The sequence below is a fragment of the Triticum urartu genome, chromosome 5A (assembly GCF_056163025.1).
Source record: "Triticum urartu cultivar PI428250 chromosome 5A, HENAU_Tu73, whole genome shotgun sequence".
Taxonomy (NCBI): domain Eukaryota; kingdom Viridiplantae; phylum Streptophyta; class Magnoliopsida; order Poales; family Poaceae; genus Triticum; species Triticum urartu.
Window position 1 is genome coordinate 80,048,846 of NC_141877.1, and position 25,037 is coordinate 80,073,882.

The 25,037-nt window shown below is 44.7% G+C and overlaps 2 protein-coding genes across 2 annotated transcripts; both read right to left on the reverse strand.

Moving 5' to 3' along the window:
• Window positions 1–1,248: 1,248 nt before the first annotated feature.
• LOC147970355 (uncharacterized) lies at window positions 1,249–1,626 on the reverse strand. Its single transcript, XM_087523412.1, has one exon. The coding sequence runs from the start codon at window positions 1,624–1,626 to the stop codon at window positions 1,249–1,251; it is 378 nt and encodes a 125-aa protein (XP_087379538.1).
• A 928-nt stretch (window positions 1,627–2,554) lies between these two features.
• Window positions 2,555–3,088, reverse strand: LOC147970356 (uncharacterized). The gene has a single exon (XM_087523413.1). It carries the CDS (start codon window positions 3,086–3,088, stop codon window positions 2,555–2,557), a length of 534 nt encoding a protein of 177 aa, XP_087379539.1.
• Window positions 3,089–25,037: the final 21,949 nt, after the last annotated feature.

Genomic DNA, 25,037 nt, shown 5'->3' on the forward strand with positions numbered 1-25,037 from the left:
CACGCCCTGGTGACTAGACGAGGGAGTCGTCAGGCCGCCGGGTCGCAACCAGCTCGGGCTGGGCCCAACAAAGTCTTCTTCTAGCCTCTGACGCAGGAGGAGGCGGCGATGGCCGCCGTGAGCCAACGTCTCTGCGCGATTGCGGAGCGGGTTCAGGCCTTCGCCCAGGCCGAGGCCGAGCGGGCACAGGAGCTGGAGCGTGCCCTGATGGTAAGTTTTTTCCTTCATCTCCTGCTTTTCTTCTTGCGGCTAGTCAGTGTGGGCGCATTAGCACACCCACTGGGTGTAGCTCCCAAGGTTCGGGCCAACTACATAGTAGTTGGGTCGAATCATAAGTGCTCTGTGTTGTGTTGACCTCTTCTCTCTGTAGCAACTAGATGCCTACCGAGTCGGTGTCTTCAACTAGCTTCTGGACAAGCACCGGCAGCTCAAGGTGCGGCTCGCCGCCAGGGAGGAGGAGCTTGGGCCTGCGGGCGCCGGGTCCGTGTTGGGGAGGGGTGCGGCCAGGTCGTACGGGACAAAGATGGACTAGGAGTCCGGAGACGGCTTGACAGATGGCTTGTGCAAGTGCTCGAGGGAGACGCCGGACGGTATGGCCTGCTGGGATGAGCCAATCTTAGCTAGTGCATCGGCGGCTTCATTTTCTGTGCGTGGGACGTGGAGGAACTCGCAACCGTCAAAGAAGCCAGTGAGCTACTAGATGAGGAAGCGGTAGCTGGCCATATCGGCGTCTTGGGCGTCCCACTCGCCGAAACAGTGCTGCACCACCAGGTCCGAGTCGCCGTAGCATAGGATGCGTCGGATGCCGAGTTCCTTGGTGAGCCGGAGGCCATGTGCAAGGGCTTCATACTCGGCGAAGTTGTTGGAGGCGGCGAAGTGGATATGCAACACGTGACGAAGTCGGCCGCCCTTCGGGGATGACAACACGATGCCGGCTCCCAAGCCGGAGCGCATCTTGGAGCCTTTGAAGTGCATGCGCCAGTGCGTCGAATCCGGCGACAGCGACAGGTACCGGGTCTCCGTCCAGTCGACGAAGAAGTCGGCCAGAGCTTGGGACTTGATCATGGTGTGGGGCTCATAGAGGGTGGTGTGGCCAGCTAGCTCAATTGCCAACTTGGCAACCTAGCCAGAGGCATCCTGGCAGCCCATGATCTCGCCAATGGGCTCCGTGCTGACTACGGTAACAACATGCTCTTGGAAGTACTGCTTCAGTTTCTTGGCAGTAAAGTACACGCCCTAACACATCTTCTAGTAGTGCGGGTAGTTCTGCTTGGAGGCGGAACGCACCTCGCTCAGGTAGTAGACTGGATGCTGGACAGACTGGATCTTCCCCTTCTCTGGTCGCTTGACCACCATCACCGTGCTGACCGACCGCGAGGTGGCGGCAATGTAGAGCAACATCGGCTCCTTCTCGGTTGGTGCGACCAGGATGGGTGCGGTGGAGAGCATGTGCTTGAGATCCCGGAAGGCTTCGTCTGCCTGGTCGTTCCACTCGAATGGTGTCGTCTTCTTCATCAATTGGTACAGGGGCAAGGCCCTCTCGCCCAACCAGTTGGGAAACCGGCTGATCGAGGCCAAGCAGCCAATGAATTTCTGGACAGCAAGCAGCCGGGCCGGCTTGCGCATGCGCTCGATGGCCTTGATCTTCTCCGGGTTCGCCTCAATGCCGAGCTACGAGATGAGGAAGCCGAGTAGCTTTCCGACCGGCACGCCGAAAACACACTTCTCCGGGTTGAGCTTGATCGAGTACTCGCGTAGATTGGCAAAGGTTTCCTTCAGGTCGTCGAGGAGCGTGAGGTGCTGCTTGGTCTTCACCATGATGTCGTCCACGTAGACGTGGATGTTGCGTCCGAGTTGCACTAGCAAGCATTTCTGCATGCAGCGCTAGAAGGTGGCGCCGGCATTCTTCAAGCCGAACGACATGGCGATGTAGCAATACACCCCAAAGGGCGTGATGAAGGACATCTTCAGGGCATCGGCCGGGTCTAGCTTTACCTGATGATAGCCGGAGTAAGCATCCAGGAAGGACAGGAGCTCACAGCCGGTGGTGGATCGATGACTTGATCAATTCGCGGGAGGGCGAAAGGATCCTTGGGGCAATCCTTGTTTAGGATTGTGTAGTCTATGCACATGCTCCAGGTCTTGTTCTTCTTCAGGATGAGGATTGGGTTGGCCAGCCACTCAGGGTGGAACACTTCCATGATGCAGCCGGCCTCCAGGAGCTTGGCGACCTCTTCACCGATGGTTCTTCTCTTCTCTTCCAAAAAGCGATGTAGGGGTTGACGGACAGGCTTGGCATCCTTGCGTACGTGGAGTTTGTGCTTGGCGTACTTCCTCGGTATACCCGGCATGTCCTTTGGGGTCCATGCGAAGATATCCCGATTCTCACGGAGGAAGTCGACGAGCTCGCCTTCCTATTTGCTGTTGAGGCGGGTGCCCACGACGACGTACCTACTCAGCTGGGGTCCTCCGGGTTTAGCTTGACCTTCTTGGTCTCCTTGGAGGGCTAGAACAAGGCCTCGCCAGTCAGCTCCTTAGCTGAAACCGACATGGCCTATGTCTCGTTGGCCAGCGCGACGAACCGGTCGAGCTGGCACCACTCCTCGGCTATGACCAACGACTCGGTCAGTCTGGCGCCGACTTGGGCGGACTCCAGGGACTTGTGGTAATCGCCGGTGATGGTGATGAGGCCCTTCAAACCCGACAGCTTCATTTTTAGGCAGGTGTAGTGGGGGACCGCCATGAACTTGGTGAGTGCCGGCCAACCCAGCAGCGCGTGGTACGCACTGGATAGGTCCACCACCTTGAAACAGATCAGCTTGCATCGGAAGTGGTCGTTAGTGCCGAACAGGACGTCGAGCCGGATCTGGCCGATGGGGGAGCATGAGAGGCCGGGTATGATGCCATTGAAGATCATTCGGGACGGCTCCAAATCCTTGGCCTCGAGGCCAAGCTTGGTCATGGTGTCGTGGTAGAGGATGTTGATGCTGCCGCCGCCATCGATGAGGACTCGCAAGATCTTGCATGTGTGTCGGGGCACGATGATGGTGGGGTCGAGGATGAGGGCGTAGCCACCCAGGTCCGGCATGACGGTCGGGTGGTCTTCCCGGGTCTAGGTGACCGGACGCTCCGACCATTGCATGTACTCCGGCTTGGCCGAGACAATGGTGTTCACTTCCTACCGAAGCAGGTGCTCGCTACATTTGTCGTCGCCAAGGCTGGTGAAGACAACGTAGGTCGCGTTATGGTCGGGGTAGACGTCATCGCACATCGCGCCATTAACCAGGGGCGGGGGCGGAGGAGGCAGAGTTGGTGGCCCCGCTCCTGGAGCCGAAGCCGGAGGAGGCGGGATGTCACCCCTCATGATGCGCTTGGTGATGGCGCATTGCCGGAGCATGTGCGTGGATGTCCTCGCACCGCTTTGGTGCTTGCAGGGAGCGTCGAGCATCTCCTCAAAGGTCATGGCGGGTTGCCATGCCATCTTGCCAGTTTGTTGGCGTTTGGCGGCCGGCTCGGCCATGGGTGCCTTCTCGGTGGCCGCAACGAGGAGGTTGTCGTAGCGCTGGGCCAGCTGGTCGGCCTTGCGCTTGTTATTCTGCTGGTTGTTCTGTCGGTGGCTGCTCTTGCCGGTCGTCTTGGGGGCGGAACTGGCTTCGCTTTGCTGGCTTCGTCCAGCGCCACCTGGATCTTCATGGTGGAGTCGGCATTGGCGTACTTGTCCGCCGTCATCATGAGCGCGGCCATGGTGGCTGGCTCGGAGCGCAGGAGCTTGTGCTTGAGGAGGGTGCCATCTCGGCAATCACTGACGAAGTATTGGATAGCCTGGACCTCGTGGACGCCCTCGCAGCTTTTCCAGAGTTCGGTCCAACGCGTGAGGTACACGCGGCGGGTCTCCGTCGGCCCCTGCACGCACATGGCGAGCTGACTGGGGCGGCCGGGCCGCTTGTAGGTGCTGGTGAAGTTGCGCATGAAGCCCGCTCGAAGTCGACCCACGCGTTGATGCTGCTAGTCGGCAGGCTGTTCAACCACGTGCAGGCCAAGCCCTGGAGCATGAGCGGGGCGTAGCGCAAGGCGAGGCGGCAATTGCTGCCTGCGATGCCGATGGCTATGGTGTAGTCAATGAGCTAGTCCTTCGGCTTGACGGTGCCGTTGTACTTGGGGGTGTCGCGGGGAAGCGTGAACCCTTTGTGGAAGGGCTCATCCCAGATGCGCGGGCCGAACACTACAAAAAAATACACTTCCGTGATGATACGTGTTTGTCACAGTAGGTCGCGTTTCTTGTCATGCATGTACATCCATGACAATTTTATGACAGAATCAAGATAGTCATACCTATGCTGTCGTAGAAGTGTTCCATGACATTACTAAAATTATCATCACGGAAGTGTCCACTTCCATGACGATAAATCGCGCGTCACAAAAGTGCTTTCGTCAAGGGTGACCGACACGTGGCATCCACCATAATGGAAAACCATTAAGCTATCGGGTCCAGTTTTGGATCTGATAACCCGCTAACAGCCCCGACCAATGGGGATTTTCCACATGTAAAATCATCATTGGCTGGAGGAAACACGTGTCGACTCACCGTTGGGACAGATGTCATCCACTCATTGGACCGAAGGTGCCTATGATACGTCGACACGTGGCACGGCCGAACAGAGGCCCATTCCTGTGAAAAGGCCGGCCCATTTGACTTGGTCAAAAGGTGGCGGGCCGGCCCACAGAAAGCCTGTTAACGGCCTATTCGCATATAGCCCATTTATATCCCGCTAACCCAGGGCCCGTTACGACCTATCCGAATTAGGTCCAGTAGCGTCATCTGGGCCGTCCAATATGATTCTAGCCCATTTTAAGTTCCGGCCCATTTATGGCCCATGACATCTTTCGGCCCATATGAGGCCCTTTGTAACTCTTGGCCCATTAACGGCCCGTGGTGAAACTGGCCCGTACTGAACAATGTATCACTTTATACCCATTAACGGTCCATTAATCCATTGGGCCATTTGCAGCCCATGTTATCTTTCGGCCTTCTCAGGGCCCATTTATTCTTGGGCTCATTTCCAGTATTCGGTTACTTACGGCCCGTTACTGCCATTTTCTGCTTGTGGGCCAAATTCAGCCCGTGGTTATAGTCGGCCCGTTTGTGGCCCGTTAATACGTTGGGCCGTTTTCATAGCATCATCAAATACGGCCTATTAACGACGACCCGTTATGGTCGGCCCATGAACGGATGACTCCAACTCTAGCCCGTTTACGGCCATAATGCGGTCTGTTTTTGGCCCATGTTTGGCCAGTCGATCATATGGCCCGTCTAAGGCCCATTGATGATATGACCCGTAGAAGGCCCATTGTTTCTACGGCTCGTAGAAGGCCCATTGTTTCTACGGCCCGTAGGAAGCCCAGTGTCACTACAGTAAATATGTAGCCCATGGCCTGTTAAAGGCGGGAAACTACTATAGGTTTAGACCTGCTAATGGCCCAAGATGATTATATGCCCACGTTTTGGCCCATATGAGTAACGCGCCGGCCTGAAGATCGACAACATTGAGAACTACTAAACCTTCCGGCCTAAATTACGGCATACCGACCAAAGAATAAACCTAGACTATACAACAAAGAAATTGCGGCATATTACATCCACTGGGAATCAAAGTTCGCTACCGGTGATAATAAAGCGCAACATGACCGCGGATTACATACACTGGGCATCAAAGGTCGTCACAGTGCATATAAACGCGCTGACAAAAGAATATACAAAACTGAGAGCACTTCAGAAGGCACTAGGCCTGGCAAGCTCGGGCCCCGCAAGCAGCCGACCAAGCTGATGAGACCTCAGTTGTGTCAACGATAGATGCTTCATCCCTAGCTGTATGGCACCATAGTGCACAAGGCAGTCCCATGACATCTTCATTACATCTTTGACTTCAAGTCGGAGTTGAGCTGAAGCAAGCCTTTCTGCTTTAAGTTGAGACTGAAGAAGTCGAACTAATTGAGGCAGCGACTGCATAGAGGTTATCTCACACCTGCTGGTGAGTAGCTTCAACTCACTGTCTTCATCAAGATAGGACCTTGGGGTCATCTCGCTGTCCTCAAGATGGTTTGGCTCACTATCTTTCCTAAAGTTCTGCCTGGCATAAGAGATATGACTCTGAAAGAGAAACAAGGAGACACGTAACAGGTTTCACAATTATATAAGCAAATAAATGGATCTGTTTTGCATAAGGAACATGTTTTTTACAACTACAATTTAAAATTGGTAGTTCTTGCAAACATCCAATCAGATGTAAACAGCAGTGGAGGAAATGATGCCTATCCAAATCTATACTAGAACAATTTTTAAAGGCTTGAGAAGGATGAACTTATATTACATGTTAACACGGGCTGGACAAAGCCCTTCTCCATGTTGATGGAAATATAATTCAATATATTCCCCAAAGAAAATTCTTTATAAGCGTTGCCATTATTCTACATTTTGCAAAGAGTAAATATAGATCAAATAATATTGGAAGAAATAGAGGATAATGAAGCTCAGGTGTAGACTGATGATACATAATTAAATAGCAATTAATTAAGTACATCATTACAAGGCAAAAGGTACTGACAAGAGGAATGCAGACATCAACGTGTGCAGTGGCATTGGCTTTATTCAACATTTTGGGAAGAGTAAATGTAGATATGATAATTTGGAGAAAGTGGAGGGTAGGGTAGATAAGATGCAGAGTAATGCTAGACAATCAACTATCTCGCGATGCATGTACAGTAATACCACCACCGTCCGTTATTAGTTGCCGCTCAAATGGATGTATCTAGCACTATTAAGTTCTAAATACATCCAATTGATTAACAATTAATTCGATACAGAGGGAGTACATGACAACAGGTACTTACATGAGCAATCCAAAACTTCATAACCATTGTGTTAATTCTTCATTTATCTAAGAGTAAATATAGATCTTATAATTTCAAGCAAAGGGAGGATAAAGAAGTGAACATTTACAGTGATGCTACATAATCAAACAGCAATGAGTGTAAGTATGCTGACAAAGGGCAAGAGGTACTGACAAGAGCAATGCAGAGCCTAGTATTGTCATGAGGTCCTATGATCCTTTGAGCAAGGAGATTCATCGGAAATTAGTTTTCATACAAGAGAGAAGGTAAGGCACATGCAGAAATTTAGGAGTTCAAATTTTGAATTGATATCATAGACAGTACTTGACGCTGGGCTGTCAGCAGTTCTAATAGGGGTTTGGCCACTGGAGTAGGGGTAAAGTCTGTTACAGTTGGGCCTGTGTTTTCTATGGCTGCTGATCTATCCTATTTAACATGTATCACTACCTTTTCCAAATACCTAGTTTGTACTCCTTGAGGATCTGCAATCACCCTCTTCCTTTTGGACATCTATTACGAAAGAACAACATTTGACTGGAAAAACATAGTATGACGACGCATGGAATAGGTACAGAAAATGGACAGGTATGGCATATACTCTTATATGATACTTAAACTAAGAAGATGGTGTAACAAATTAGAAGTAATGCAAGAGGTCAGATGCAAAATATGTGCGACCAATACAACCTTGCCAAGTTAGAGTATGCACCTTGATGGGTGAATAAGATAGGCCATCCTCCACCATGCCAAGTTTCTTAGCCAGTGGATTGTTCCACAATATTCCTCTCGTGCGCCCATTATCATATTCATTTTGATAATGTTCAATACCTGACATGCATGAAAACATAAAACAAGTGAGATTATCTTTGTAATGCAGAAGTGATTCTAATCCAATACTTCCTCCCTGTAAACCCCTTTGTGCTATCTCTGCAATTCTTCTAAGAGGTTCCATGCATGCTGTAATTTGGTGTGTGCATTAATATAATGTGGCCTACTACTCAAAATATGAGAGCTCCAGAAGTGATGATACTTCGCAGATGACAACTTCAACATATAGTAAAGAAGAACAAGTTGACCTGACCTGACAGATTCAAAATATACTAAGGGAGAATAACTTGACCTGACCAGTCGACCGCAAGAGAAGAGGATCATCTTAAAGAAGAGAAGAAGAGCAAGCAGATTGAAGATATTACAAGTCTTTCTATACAATGTCGGTTGGCCACCCATGATGAACCAGAGCGCACCGAGAAATACTATTCCTTCTGGTCTCTCCATATGTGGTTCACATGCATTTCAAAACTAAAGTAGGAACATTTAGCTAACCAATTAAACATCTCCCAGTTTTACTAATATCAGCATAATATCAGATTTGAATTTGTACAACTAAGGCTGATCGTGGTCATCATAAAATGGGGAAACCGTAAGCATGATGAGTATAATGTTGACCATGGCAGTGGGATGGCAAATATAAAGCTGCAAACCGCGCAAAAGGTAGTTAGCAACCGATATTTCCTTTGAAATAACAACTAAGATTTGGTATAGACAAGAAAGTACAGTCAACAAGTGACAAAGAAATGGAATTCTGTTGTCTCTCTATATGTCGCGACATGCATTTGGAAACTCAAGTGGGACCTTTAGCTAACCAATTAAATGTGTCTGTTAACTAATATCAGTATCATATCACAATCATATTTGAACAACTAAGCTTTGGAATTTTGAGTGTTGTGTTGTTTAGCTTGAAGGGTGGAGTAATGCTAGTATGACAGAAAGCACCTACGCAGATCGTAGTAGAGTAGATAAAAGGGGAAAACCCTAAGCATCAAGAGTAAAATTAGGAAAGTGGAACTAGCTGGACCAGTGGGTGGCGCACATGCTTTTAGAAACGAATATAGGAACATTAGATGACCAATTAAACGTTCTCTATTTTAGTAATATGAGCGTCATATCAGATTCGTATTTCAACACGTAAGCTTTGGAATTATGAGTGGCATGTTGTTTCGCTTGATGGGTTGAGGTCTTGAGGAGCAGTGCTAGCACGACACGAACCAGTGAAGCACCTACGATGATGGTAGTGAATATAAAGTGGGGGCATAAGCTTTACGAGTATAGTGACCGTGACATGGCGGATCTGAAGGTGCAAACCGGACAAAGCTACTTCACAACCAATGTTTGCATTCAACTAGCCACTATGATTTAGTACGGACAAGAAAAGTACAGTAAACAATTTAAGATCTATTTTCCGGGTGAGATCAATAACTTAAGCACATATGGAAGAGTATCACCTCTCTTGCGACGCCATGTAGGCCCCTGCTGATACGCTGAGGGTGCTGCGGGTGCGATGGCTGTTGGCGGCGGGGAAGAAGACTTTAGATGGCAGACGGCCGGGTTGGGGGATAAATCTTGTTGCCATGGACGAGGAGGTTGTAGGAGCGGCAACGGCAAAGTGGACGACGGCGCCGTTGAAGTGAGACGACGCGATGAAAGGATCCTGGTCCGGCGCCGTGGATGAGAGACGTCCATCTCTTGCAGTGGACGATGGAGTAGGGGTAGCGGCTCCGGCAAGGTGGAGGATGGGGTGGCGGACGGAGGAGGCTGGCCGCAGTGGGGAGGTTGTCGTGGCGCCGACGGTGTATGAATGGGGAAATGGAGGGGGAGAGGGGGATCTCAAACTTAAGTTACAAACTTATCCCCCATTTAAAATTTCGGACATCACGTCGGTTGGGGATAGGACGGTAATCTCGCATCTCCCAAATATTTGCCGGTAATGATTCCGGGCGAGGAGAGGGTGTTTTGCCGCCCACGGTTGGCGCCCATAGTGTATGAACAGGGCTGACCGGTAGGGCGGTTGTGTCACATCTGAGGGAAGTTACACATCTGCCCCTATTTAAAATATTAGCCTACATCGATTTCGGACGAGGAGAGTTTGTTTTGCCGCCCACCATGGATGAATGGGGAAATGGAGGGAGAGACACATGTCTTTCGGATGAGCTTGAATCAAATGTGTTTTGCCGCCCACGTTTGGTGCCCACCATGTCTGAATGGGCTTAGAGGCCGTCGTGTCACGTCTGATTGAAGTTACTAGTCCACCCCTATCGACAGCAGTGTAAATCCGGTTGATAAGGATGTCAAGTGTCAGGGGTAGACAGTAATTTCCATCTCGCAAACACTTGCTTCGGGCAGCCCACAAATGATAGTGGGTGTTTAGCCGCTTTGTTCAAAACTTGGGAGAATTAGCATTCACATTTGCCCTAGGCCCTGGCAACTAAATCCAAATCCAATTTTTATTCGATTACGAATATCCATAGATAATTCTACGTTTTGTTATTTATTTATTCAAAACCACAACAAAGATTTATTCCACCTTTATATGTGATTGTGATTTAGAAATGTCGCAATCTTCGAATTCAGTAGGTTGGATACACTTTGAGTCAAACAGTTATTTCATCCAATACAATATGCTCACACGAAAAACAGTTCACCTTATGTCAATCATACAAGTACTGAGGATTACCTTGCCTAAAAAATTCGGATCATTACAACACATGGACAACATAGGGGGTCTTACAACATAATCCATTCAGAGACATGACACAACATGCAAGTACAATAATCTAATGACAATTTCAACTGCTATCTAAACAAGAACTGGGATTACCCTGGGCTTCAGATAACAGAAGCAGCAGGACCTCCTCCGTCTTCAAATGCAACATTCTTACTTCCTCCAATTCTTGGGTTGCTTGCATAATGCGTGCAGCTAATTGCATAATTTCCAGCTTCAAGATCGAGATTACCTCATTCATGGCAGCCACACCATCTCTTTCTACCTCTAGTAGAGCCTCAAGAACTATAATATTTGTGCTTAGACTGCTCTCCGGCGGTGTTGCCTCTGAACTGCTACCATGTGGTAACATGGATGGCGCACTACTTTCCACAAATAGATTCTGGGGTTGTACATTGTGTCCTAGTGTGAACGGCATCCTGAAAGGTTTTCGCTGGACATAAGTAAGAGATAGTTATCGCATGATCCAGGCAGTAAGCTTACATGGTAAATGACATACGAATTATTGCCGAGCATGGCAAGCTATATTTAAATGGTTCGAAGCAGCATCAGCCGAAAAGAAATTAAAATGGTAAGATGAAACTAGGGATGTAAGTGGCAAATAAACGACATCTGCCAGTCCCATCTAGTTAGTTTTTGCTAGCTCCCTGGTTCATTTTCCTCAAAAAACAAAAACTCTTTTGAACTATCATACCACTAGTGGACTTTAATCGGGATTAAACGGGACCTAGTTGACATCCCTAGTTGAAAGGGAGTGTACCACCGCTATATTTAAGTTGCCAAGGCATTTAAGCTGTTGAAATAATCTGAGAAAGCACTTAACAGTGTGGCCTCATATAAACTACGAAGATAGTCTTGTGATGAAGTTCAGAGGAAAAGTTAAGGACTCAAATGAACTAGGCATGCATTTCTTTACGATAGTACAGCAGACATTGCTGACATATTGGCCAACTCAGGTATAGCGTAACAAGTAACAAACAAGCATTCGAATCAAGCAATATAGCAAAGCAGACAACTGAACAATTTGTTATTCTGTAGGATTACAGGTTGAGGGCACAAGCCAAGAAAGTGGACCACACGCATTGCATTTCACATGTACTAAAACACACTGGCTTACCATATGTTGCTGTGAAGCCTCGCCGCTGTTGCAATGTTCTTTGAAGATATCGTCAGCATCCCGTGGTTGCAAATCTACTTGTTGTAGTTTATTCTGCAACCTCTATTTAGGTAAAATTAATTTTAATCGCATGCATTGGTTCGAATTGATCATCAATGTTTATCTAAACTAATGAAATAAGGGTGTGTGCATACACAACAATATATCTGCTTCCCTCTATTTTTATGCTTCTTCGAGGTGCCAGCCCCAAAAGAACAAACATTTTGCTTGATGGGGTTGGAAGCTCCATAATTAATAGAAGCATCAAATTAGTCATGCAATTTGGGAAGATCAAGAACACACAAAAAAGTAATGAACAAAGGCTCGTATCAGTGATGTAATAGCTAGCATCAGAAAATGTAGGGTAAAACGAACAAAAACCAGCGGAACCACATGCTAGTTTGTTGATGTGTAATTAAGCATAGAGAACATGAAGCAGTCTGATGGAACCAACAGGTGGCATCAGAACAACACCATTATCATAAATATAGCATGCAAGAAGTAAAATAGTAGGCAGTGATATCTAGGAAGTACAGTAATACTTAGGACAAAACTAAAGCATATTAACTATATGTGCACTGGTATGTAATTTAGCACATGTAACATGTTCACTGCCAGAAATATGGCCCTACAGGTGCAAGCAGAATAACGTGGTCTCATGAAAAAACGGGATGATGCCCTAAAGAAATTCAAAGGTGCGGTGCTTATGCTAAGAAAGTGAACGTAGGCGCCAGCCGTTGGATAATAGTACCTGATTCTCGGCGGCGTATGGGTATCGTTGGCATACTTGATAGCTAAGGATCGTCGATGGTGCTTGTGTTGCGGTTGAGTTTGGGCTGGCTGTCGTCGTCGCTGAAGCGGCTCCGGTGCTACGGTTGCGGCGCCTATCGACATACAAGAAAGCTCATCTGTGGTAAGTGAACAGTTGCACGATAAAGAGAAAAACCGAAGGAGTACAGATCGAAATAACCTGATGAGGCTGCGGCATCGGTAAAGCAGGGCCGATGGAGTTGAATATGGCGTTCGTGGAGCGGGATCTGATGTAGTGGATGAAGGCTTCGGGGGGCGCGTTGTACAGTGCTTTCGGTGAGGCGGATCTGTTGCGGCGGACGAGGGCTTGTATGAAGGGCCAGCGAAGGGACGAACGAGGGAGTCAGTGAAGGGCCTACACTGTGGTGGGCGAGGGCGCCGGTTAAGCAGATCCGATGCGGTGGACCATGATGGCGGTCAAGGAGATCCGGAGCGGTGTACAAGCCAGTCGCTGAAGTGGCTCCGGTGAAGTGGTGAGTTGGCAGTTGGGGGTTCCAAGGTGCGGAAGGTAGATCCGTTGGGGTGTGAGGTCCACCGCTGCGGCGGAGGATTATATTCGGCGGCTTGGCATGGTTGGGGGGGGGTCGGGGAGGGGAAGGGGAGGGGCTTTGGGGAAGAATGTTGGGGGCAAAGAGGGGGAAACAATGGAGTTACCAAAGCAGCCCTTTTCCGTTCATGTGGCAGGGGTAAAACAGGAGTATCGCAGGGCTAAACTTTCGGGCGCGAGATATTTCAATGTGAGCAGGAAGTTTGAAAGCTTTTGGCGCCTGAAATTATATTCTGCTCTTGTATGGCCGACTATGATATCATGGACGAGAATTTGTTTGTTTTGCACGCAAAAAAAGTGCAAGTTTTGAAAATCAATGTCTCCAACTCGAAACTTAGATTGTCCATTCAATTCAAATATGGATCATTGAGCTACTACAGGCAAATACCATCATATGGCCCAATTCAAATGAAATTCCAAATGTGTTTATCCTAAATATGATGAGAAAAGCAAAAAATGTGTATGTGTATGAATAAAGTGGATGATTATAAAGTTTGAACATGCCCGTATGTGTATATCTCTAGGTTTGATATATGAATTTGAAATCACGAAATCCCGGCTTAAAAATGTACCTCCGTTTAAATGAATTACAAAAACTAATGATGGAGCCGAATTCCAAAATTCCAATCTTAGGTTTGTAATTCTGGTACATCAAAGTATATCACGCATGTTCAAAAGTATCGTTATCTCATAGTCCAAACTGTGAAACAAATTGATCAAGCTTGAGTGCACACACTATTGACCATCTATATCTCAATTACGCTAAAGTCCCTCAAATATAGACACCTCACTCTTTATCTGAAGCCAACCCCCCCTCGTCGCCCCCACACACAGAGAAGTCATTCTCTCCCCCAAACACCAACACACGAGAACATTAACACCCCTCTCTCTTCTAAAGTCGGGACCCCAATATAGGTCTCTATCACTTTGTCTCTTGGGCATGCACACATCTCTTCCCCCACTCTCTAGCTAGGTCTCCCAGCATCTCTCTTTCCCAAGCACAGCACTATGTAGAGTGTATGTTTCCCGCACACACAAAACGTCGCCCCAAATATCTATCTCCCTAGTTATGTGGTTCTCGCACACTCACCTCACACACCACCCCCACTGCAAAACAAGCACACTTTGTCTCCTTGTGCACCACTCTCCTCTTTCTATCTCTCCCACATGCGGACCCGCCCCAGCTCCTCCCTGTATACATATATGTCGTGACTCTTTCCATAGCTCCCTAATGTATCATCGTTCTCGATCTCGCACATTGTTCTCTACACCATCTATTCTAGATCTCTCATGAAGTCCCTATCACACACACGATGACTCGCTTCCCTTGCATCTCCGTACATAGGCCAATTTCAAACAACATCAACATTGTCTCCCTATCTATACGCCATTTATGGACACAAATGCCCCTCTCTCGCCCCCTCTCTTCCTCTCTCTCTCTCTCCATCGCTAGCTCTCTCTCTCTCTCTCTCGCTCGCTCTCACACCCCTCTCCCACACACAATTGATGTCTCTTCCAAATAGTCTTCTCCCCCCGCCCGCACCCATGCTATCCCGCTACTACACATGTCACACCATTCCCCCTTCCCTTATACTAGGTTTACATCATTAGTGGTCTCTCTTCTCCACATACACACACTCCCTCTCACACACAAACGCGCACACAAACACACACAAACACGCCCAAACACCCATTAATATGGATCCTCATCTCTCCCCATGTCCGCATGTGTATCTCGCACACTCACTCTCTAATTATGTATATGTGTCTACACGTTACACAACACAAAGCCCCATGTACATGTCTCTCTCTATCCTCCACACACATAGACACAAAGAATCTGTTATCATTGCCTCAGTCTCTAGACATATCACACATGCACACTATATCTCTCTCTCTCTCTCTCGCAAACATGCTCAACAAGGGTTTCCCCGTGAATAACTTACCGTCTATTCATCAACAGTCATGGCAGTACGGCGAACACGAGATGTGAAAAAGAATAAATCTACACGTGCTTAGACCACCTAGTATGACTACTAGGACTATAGCAAGCCAAAAAGCGCGCCGCTGTCACCCCCTCCTTATCGGCGATGGGAAAACCTTTGTTTTACACAGTCGATAAGTCATTGTGCTAAGGCCTCACATGCCGAGGCATTGAATAGAATATTGATGCTAGTTTACGGAAACAAGTATCGATAATACGTTTGTATATCCATACTTATATTTCTTCTCTTATAAAAAACCGAGTTGGTGATGATGGTACGCGTGCCATCTTGCAATATAGACCGTCCGATCTATATCTGACTGATGGAAATTAAACTAAAAGATACCCGCACCCCTCTCCACATTTGCAGACAAGGCCTTCCCTCGTTCATCCTTATCTCGAACAACCTCATTGTTGAGCAATTAAGAAAGGAAGCCTCTGGAACAAACTGGCCTGGTGGCCGCTGCTCGCGTCGTCAATCCCCATGCCTCCGCTCAGTCCAACCACCAATCACCACCACGCCCCACTCCTCTTCACCTTATCTCCTATTTCTCGAGATATCATTAGTTTTCACACATGGGATTACTCCCGCATGGGTGATACGTCCATTTTGCATCAGGCTTTTATATCGATATTTATTGCATTATGGGCTGTTATTACACATTATGTCACAATACTTATGCCTATTCTCTCTTATTTTACAAGGTTTACATAAAGAGGAAGAATGCCGGCAGCTGGGATTCTGGCTGGAAAAGGAGCAAATATTAGAGACGTATTCTGCACCGCTCCAAAAGTCCTGAAACTTCACGGAAGATGTTTTCCAAATATATAAAAAAATACCAAGAGCAAGAACTTCACCAGGGGGGCCACACCCTGCCCACGAGGGTGGGGGCGCGCCCTACCCCCCAGGGCGCGCCCCTACCTCGTGGGCCCCCTGGTGGCCCTCCGGTGGCCATCTTCTGCTATATGGAGTCTTTCGATGGGAAAAAAAATCATAAGCCATCTTCTCGGACGAAGCTCCGCCGTCACGAGGCGGAACCTTGGCGGAACCAATCTAGGGCTCTGGTGAAGCTGTTCTGCCGGGGAAACTTCCTTCCCGGAGGGGGAAATCATCACCATTATCATCACCAACGCTCCTATCATCGGGAGAGGGCAATCTCCATCAACATCTTCATCAGGACCATCTCATCTCAAAACCCTAGTTCATCTCTTGTATCCAATTCTTGTCTCCAAGTCCGGGATTGGTGCTAGTAGGTTGCTAGTAGTGTTAATTACTCCTTGTAGTTGATGCTAGTTGGTTTATTTGGTGGAAGATCATATGTTTAGATCCTATATGCATATTAATACCCCTCTGATTATGAACATGTTTATGCTTTGTGAGTAGTTACTTTTGTTCCTAAGGACATGGGAGAAGTCTTGCTATTAGTAGTCATGTGAATTTGGTATTCGTTCGATATTTTGATGAGATGTATGTTGTCTCTCCTCTAGTGGTGTTATGTGAACTTCGACTACATGACACTTCACCATTGTTTGGGCCTAGAGGAAGGCATTGGGAAGTAATAAGTAGATGATGGGTTGCTAGAGTGACAGAAACTTAAACCCTAGTTTATGCGTTGCTTCATAAGGGGCTGATTTGGATCCATATGTTTCATGCTATGGTTAGGTTTACCTTAATACTTTTGTTGTAGTTGCGGATGCTTGCAATAGAGGTTAATCATAAGTGGGATGCTTGCCCAAGTAAGGACAGTACCCAAGCACCGGTCCACCCACATACCAAATTATCAAAGTACCGAACGCGAATCATATGAACGTGATGAAAACTAGCTTGACGATATTCCCATGTGTCCTCGGGACCGGTTTACATCTTATAAGAGTTTGTCCAGGCTTGTCCTTTGCTACAAAAAGGATTGGTCCACCTTGCTGCACCTTATTTACTTTCGTTACTTCTTGTTCGTTACAAATTATCTTATCACAAAACTATCTGTTACCACTTATTTCAGTACTTGCAGAGAATACCTTGCTGGAAACCGCTTATCATTTCCTTCTGCTCCTCGTTGGGTTCGACACTCTTACTTATTGAAAGGACTACAATAGATCCCCTATACTTGTGGGTCATCAAGACTCTTTTCTGGCGCCGTTGCCGGGGAGTGAAGCGCCTTTGGTTGGTGGAATTTGGTAAGGAAAATTTATATAGTGTGCTGAAATTTACTCTCACTTGTTACAATGGAAGGTAATCCTCTAAGGGGCTTGTTCGGGGTATCTTCACCACGACCAGTGGAGCAAAGAGTTGCTCCTAAACCTACTAAACCTACTGAAAATGAATATGAAAATGAAAATGCTTGCTTTGAAGTTCCTTCGGGTATGATAGAAAAACTTCTAGCTAATCCTTTTTTAGGAGATGGAGCAAAACATCCTGATGAACATTTGATATATGTGGATGAAGTTTGTGGATTATTTAAGCTTGCAGATGTACCCGGAGATGTTGTTAATAAGAAGGTCTTCCCCTTATCTTTGAGGGGAGATGCATCGACATGGTATAGGCTATGTGATGATATGAGGTCTTGGAATTACAAGCGATTGAAATTGGAATTTCATCAGAAGTTTTATTCTATGCATCTTGTTCACCGTGATCGCAATTACATATATAATTTTTGGCCTCGCAAAGGAGAAAGCATCGCTCAAGCTTGGGGGAGGCTTAAATCAATGTTATATTCATGCCCCAATCATGAGCTCTCAAGAGAAATGATTATTCAAAATTTTTTATGCTCGGCTTTCTGGTAACAATCGCACCATGCTTGATACTTCTTGTGCTGGCTCTTTTATGATGAAGACTATTGAATTCAAATAGGATTTATTGGAAAGAATTAAACACAACTCTGAAGATTGGGACCTCGACAATGGTAAGGAGTCAGGTATGACACCTAGTTTTGATTGTGTTAAATCTTTTATGGATACCGATATTTTTCGTAAATTTAGCACTAAATATGGACTTGACTCTGAGATAGTAGCTTCTTTCTGTGAATCTTTTGCTGCCTATGTTGATCTCCCCAAGGAGAAGTGGTTTAAATATCATCCTCCCATAGAAGTAAAAATAGCTGCACCTATTAAAGTTGAAGAAAATACTATCACTTATAATGATCCTATTGTTCCTACTTCTTATGTTGAGAAACCACCTTTCCCAGTTAGGATAAAGGATCAAGCTAAAGCTTCAACCGTGGTTCGTAAAAGCAATATTAAAACATACACACCTCCTGATCAAGTTAAAGTTGAACCTAATATTGCTATTGTTAAAGATCTCTTGTCTGATAATATAGATGGGCATGTTATTTATTTCTGTAATGAAACTGCTAGAATTGCTAAACCCCGTGATAAAGATAAACCTAGACCTGTGGTAGGCATGCCTGTTATTTCTGTTAAAATAGGAGATCATTGTTATCATGGCTTATGTGATATGGGTGCTAGTGCTAGTGCAATACCTTATTCCTTATACCAAGAAGTTATGCATGATATTGCACCCGCTAAGATGGAAGATATTGATGTCACAATTAAACTTGCCAATAGAGATACTATTTCACCAATGGGAATTGTTAGAGATGTTGAAGTCTTGTGTGGGAAAACTAAATATCCTGTTGATTTTCTTGTTCTTGGTTCCCCACAAGATAGCTTTTGTCCCATTATATTTGGTAGACCCTTCTTGAACACTGTTAATGCTACCATAGATTGCAAAAGAGATATTGTTACTATCGGTTTAGATGATATGACTCATGAATTTAATTTTTCTAAATTTAGTAGACAACACCGTGAAGAAGAATTACCTAGTAAGGATGAAATTATTGGTCTTGCTTCTATTGCCGTACCTCCTAGTGATCCTTTAGAACAATATTTGCTAGACCATCAAAATGATACATTTATGAATGAATGATGGGAATTAGATGAAGTATTCTTTAAACAGGAACCTATTCTGAAAAATAATTTACCTGTTGAAATCCTAGGGGATCCTCCTCCACCCAAGGGTGATCCCGTGTTTGAGCTTAAACCGTTACCTAATACTCTTAAATATGCTTATCTTGATGAGAAAAAGATATATCCTGTTATTATTAGTGCTAACCTTTCAGAACATGAAGAAGAGAGATTATTGAAAACTCTGAAGAAGCACCATGCTGCTATTGGGTATACTCTTGATGATCTTAAGGGCATTAGTCCCACTCTATGTCAACATAAAATTAATTTGGAAGAAGATGCTAAACCAGTTCGTGATCATCAACGCCGACTGAATCCTAAAATGAAAGAAGTGGTAAGAAAGGAGATACTAAAGCTCCTTGAGGCAGGTATAATTTATCCCGTTGCTGATAGTCAGTGGGTAAGCCCTGTTCATTGTGTCCCTAATAAGGGAGGTATTACTGTTGTTCCTAATGATAAAGATGAATTGATTCCTCAAAGAATTATTACAGGTTATAGGATGGTAATTGATTTCTGTAAACTAAATAAGGCTACTAAAAAAGATCATTACCCCTTACCTTTTATCGATCAATTGCTAGAAAGATTATCCAAACATACACATTTTTGCTTTCTAGATGGTTATTCTGGTTTCTCTCAAATACCCGTGTCAGCTAAAGATCAATCAAAGACTACTTTTACATGCCCTTTTGGTACTTTTGCTTATAGACATATGCCTTTTGGTTTATGTAATGCACTTGCTACCTTTCAAAGATGCAAGATGGCTATATTCTCTAACTTTTGTGAAATAATTTGTGAGGTTTTCATGGACGACTTTTCCGTCTATGGATCTTCTTTTGATGATTGTTTGAGCAACCTTGATCGAGTTTTGTAGAGATGTGAAGAAACTAATCTTGTCTTGAATTGGGAAAAGTGCCACTTTATGGTTAATGAAGGTATTGTCTTGGGGCATAAAGTTTCTGAAAGAGGTATTGAAGTTGATAAATCCAAGGTTGATGCTATTGAAAAGATGCCATGTCCCAAGGACATCAAAGGTATAAGATGTTTCCTTGGTCATGCCGGTTTTTATAGGAGGTTCATTAAGGACTTCTCAAAAATTTCTCGGCCTCTGACTAATTTATTACAAAAAGATATACCATTTGTCTTTGATGATGATTGTGTAGAAGCATTTGAAATACTTAAGAAAGTATTGATTTCTGCACCTATTATTCAGCCACCTGATTGGAATTTACCCTTTGAAATTATGTGTGATGCTAGTGATTATGCTGTAGGTGCTGTTCTAGGACAAAGAGTTGATAAGAAACTAAATGTTATTCAGTATGCTAGTAAAACTCTAGACAATGCTCAAAGAAATTATGCTACTATTGAAAAAGAATTCTTAGCAGTTGTATTTGCTTGTGATAAGTTTAGACCTTATATTGTTGATTCTAAAGTAACTATTCACACTGATCATGCTGCTATTAAATATCTTATGGAAAAGAAAGATGCTAAACCTAGACTTATTAGATGGGTTCTCTTGCTACAAGAATTTGATTTGCATATTGTTGATAGAAAAGGAGTTGAGAACCCCGTTGCAGACAACTTGTCTAGGTTAGAAAATGTGCTTGATGACCCACTACCTATTGATGATAGCTTCCCTGATGAGCAATTAAATGTCATAAATGCTTCTCATACTGCTCCATGGTATGCTGATTATGCTAATTACATTGTTGCTAAGTTTATACCACCTAGTTTCACATACCAGCAAAATAAAAAGTTCTTCTATGATTTGAGGCATTACTTTTGGGATGACCCACATATTTATAAATAAGGAGTAGATGGTGTTATTAGACGTTGTGTACCTGAGCATGAACAGGAACAGATCCTATGCAAGTGTCACTTTGAAGCTTATGGAGGACACCATGCTGGAGATAGAACTGCACATAAGGTACTATAATCTGGTTTTTATTGGCCTACTCTCTTCAAGGATGCCCGTAAGTTTGTCTTATCTTGTGATGAATGTCAAAGAATTGGTAATATTAGTAGACGTCAAGAAATGCCTATGAATTATTCACTTGTTATTGAACCATTTGATGTTTGGGGCTTTGACTATATGGGACCTTTTACTTCCTCTAATGGTTATACACAAATTTTAGTTGCTGTTGATTACGTTACTAAGTGGGTAGAAGCTATTCCAACTAGTAGTGCTGATCATAACACTTCTATTAAAATGCTTAAAGAAGTTATTTTTCCAAGATTTGGAGTCCCTAGATATTTAGACTGATGGTGGTTCACATTTTATTCATGGTGCTTTCCGTAAAAATGCTTGCTAAATATGATATTAATCATAGAATTGCATCTCCTTATCACCCTTAGTCTAGTGGTCAAGTAGAATTGAGTAATAGAGAACTCAAATTAATTTTGCAAAAGACTGTTAATAGGTCTAGAAAGAATTGGTCCAAGAAACTTGACGATGCATTATGGGCCTATAGAACTGCATATAAAAATCCTATGGGTATGTCTCCGTATAAAATGGTCTATGGAAAAGCATGTCACTACCTCTCGAACTAGAACACAAGGCTTATTGGGCTATTAAAGAACTTAATTATGATTTTAAACTTGCCGGTGAGAAGAGGTTATTTGATATTAGCTCACTTGATGAATGGAGAACCCAAGCCTACGAAAATGCCAAGTTGTTTAAAGAAAAAGTTAAAAGATGGCATGATAAAAGGATACAAAAGCGTGAGTTTAATGTAGGTGATTATGTATTGCTATACTACTCTCGTTTAAATTTTTTTGCAGGAAAGCTTCTCTCTAAATGGGAAGGTCCTTACGTTATCGAGGAGGTCTACCGTTCCGGTGCCATAAAAATCAACAACTTCGAAGGCACAAATCCGAAGGTGGTGAACGGTCAAAGAATCAAACATTATATCTCAGGTAATCCCATAAATGTTGAAACCAATGCTATCGAAGCCGTAACCCCGGAGGAATACATAAGGGACACTTTCTGGAACATTTCAGACTCCGAAAAGGAATAGGTATGTGGTACGGTAAGCAAACCGACTTCAAAACATTTTTTAAGGCAATATTTCTCCATTTTGGAATATTTAGAAAAATAGAAAAATAAGCAGCAGTCCGGGAAGGACACGAGGGCTCCACGAGGGTGGAGGGCGCGCCCTACCCTACCGGGCGCGCCCCCTACCTCGTGGGCAACTCATGTGCTCTCCGGACTCCATTTTCGTACACGACACGTATTTTGGTCGGTAAAAATTCATTATATAATCTCCCAGGGGTTTTGAGTCTCGTATCACGCAAAAATTTCTTGTCTTTGTTTTGAGCTGTCCTGCTGCAGACAGAGCAACATGTCATCCCAGGATTCGGAAGGAGAAAGCTACGTGGCTGATTACCTTGCAGATCCTAAGATCTATGGGGATGTGGAGTATTGCGGTTGGACTACAGAAGAAGAAGAGGACTATGAACCCAAGGGAAAGGAGGAGACGAGCTCAGATGAAGATGAAGTCCCACTACCTCAACCTGGGGACATGCATGTGGAGTTCAAAAAGTCAAGTCTCCCGGATAGAGTAAAGAAACCTAAGATCGAGTTTATTCCTTTTCGCCTCTTGCAGGAGAACAAGCAGGAACTATGCAAAAAGATACTGAGCCTGGAACAAGAGATCGAGGACCTAAGGGACCAAAATGCTGTCCTCAAACACAAATTAAGGAAGAAGCCTACGCCATCAACAAAATCTCCACCGTCTCCACCAACAAAGAAGAATTGAGTATCTGGTATGGGCACTCCACTTGGCAACTGCCAAGCTTGGGGGAGTGCCCCAGTATCGTATCATCATCACCTTTATCTTTACCATTTTTCTTAGTTCGATCCTTTTGATAATAGCTTGATCTAGTAGAATAAAAGTTCTTAGTATGATTTAGTTGTGAGTTTTGATTTATTATTCTTCTATGTATCGAGTCCATGAGCTATATAATAAAGATTAGTGTTGAGTCAAGGGCTTGATTATTTTGCCATGATCCTAAAGGAATAAAAGAAAAGAGAAAGAAATAAAAAGAAACAAAGAGATCATATGAGTCTTATGGAGAGTAATGAGCTCACATAGAAAGAGTATGATGAATAAAAGTTGTTGAGAGTTGACAAACACAGTTTTGGTCATCGTTGCAATTAATAGGAAGTAATAAAGAAAGAGAGGTCTTCACATATAAATATACTATCTTGGACATCTTTTATGACTGTGAGCACTCATTAAAATATGACATGCTAAAGAGTTAACACTGGACAAGGAAGACAACGTAATGGGTTATGTTTTCTTACATCTGAGATAAATTATATTGTCTTGGATCTTCCAACATGATGATCTTGCCTTTCCCCCTCATGCTAGCCAAATTCATTGCACCAAGTAGAGATACTACTTGTGCTTCCAAATACCCTTAAACCAGTCTTGCCATAAGAGTCCACCATATCTACCTATGGATTGAGCAAGATCCATCAAGTAAGTTGTCATCGGTGCAAGCAATAAAAATTGCTCTCTAAATATGTATGATTGATTGGTGTGGAGGAAATAAGCTTTATACGAGCATGTGATATGGAAGTAATAAAAGCGATAGACTGCATACTAAAGGTCCATATCACAAGTGGCAATATAAAGTGACGTTCTTTCGCATTAAGATTTTGTGCATCCAACCATAAAAGCGCATGACAACCTCTGCTTCCCTTTGCGAAGGTCCTATCTTTTACTTTTATCTCCTACATTGCATAAGAGTCATGGTGATTTTCACCCTTCCTTTTTACACTTTATCCTTTGGCAAGCACAATATGTTGGAAGGATCCTGGTATATATGGCTAATTTGATGTGAGTTTTCATGAACTATTACTGTTGACATTACCCTTGAGGTAAAACATTGGGAGGCAAAACTATAAGCCCCTATCTTTCTCTGTGTCCGATTAAAACTCCATACCCGTAAGTATTGCGTGAGTGTCAGCAATTGTGAAAGATTATATGATAGTTGAGTATGTGGACTTGCTGAAAAGCTCTTATACATTGACTCTTTCCTATGTTATGATAAATTGCAATTGCTTCAATGACTGAGATTGTAGTTTGTTAGTTTTCAATGAAGTTTACGATTCATACTTGATATTCTGATTGAATTATTACTCTAGCATTAGAGATCATATGACAAGAATTATATAAGTTGCTGTTCTAAGAATGATCATGATGCCCTCATGTCCGTATTTTATTTTTATCGACACCTCTATCTCTAAACATGTGGACATATTTTTTGATTTCGGCTTTTCGCTTGAGGACAAGCGAGGTCTAAGCTTGGGGGAGTTGATACGTCCATTTTGCATCACGCTTTTATATCGATATTTATTGCATTATGGGTTGTTATTACACATTATGTCACAATACTTATGCCTATTCTCTCTTATTTTCCAAGGTTTACATGAAGAGGGAGAATGCCGGCAGCTGGGATTCTGGGCTGGAAAAGGAGCAAATATTAGAGACCTATTCTGCACAGCTCCAAAAGTCCTGAAACTTCACGGAAGATCTTTTCCAAATATATAAAAAACACTGAGAGCAAGAACTTCACCAGGGGGGCCACACCCTGCCCACGAGGGTGGGGGGCGCGCCCTACCCCCCAGGGCGTGCACCCCTACCTCGTGGCCCCCCTGGTGGGCCTCCGGTGGCCATCTTTTGCTATATGGAGTCTTTCGATGGGAAAAAAATCATAAGCCATCTTCTCGGACGAAACTCCGCCGCCACGAGGCGGAACCTTGGCGTAACCAATCTAGGGCTCTGGCAGAGCTGTTCTGCCGGGGAAACTTCCCTCCCGGAGGGGGAAATCATCGCCATCGTCATCACCAACGCTCCTCTCATCGGGAGAGGGCCATCTCCATCAACATCTTCATCAGCACCATCTCATCTCAAAACCCTAGTTCATCTCTTGTATCCAATTCTTGTCTCCAAGTCCGGGATTGGTGCTAGTAGGTTGCTAGTAGTGTTAATTACTCCTTGTAGTTGATGCTAGTTGGTTTATTTGGTGGAAGATCATATGTTCAGATCCTATATGCATATTAATACCCCTCTGATTATGAACATGTTTATGCTTTGTGAGTAGTTACTTTTGTTCCTGAGGACATGGG

Excerpts from the sequence above, each read along its gene's own strand:
- LOC147970355 (XM_087523412.1), bottom strand. The coding sequence starts at position 1,626 with ATGCGCAAGCCGGCCCGGCTGCTTGCTGTCCAGAAATTCATTGGCTGC.
- LOC147970356 (XM_087523413.1), bottom strand. The coding sequence starts at position 3,088 with ATGCCGGACCTGGGTGGCTACGCCCTCATCCTCGACCCCACCATCATC.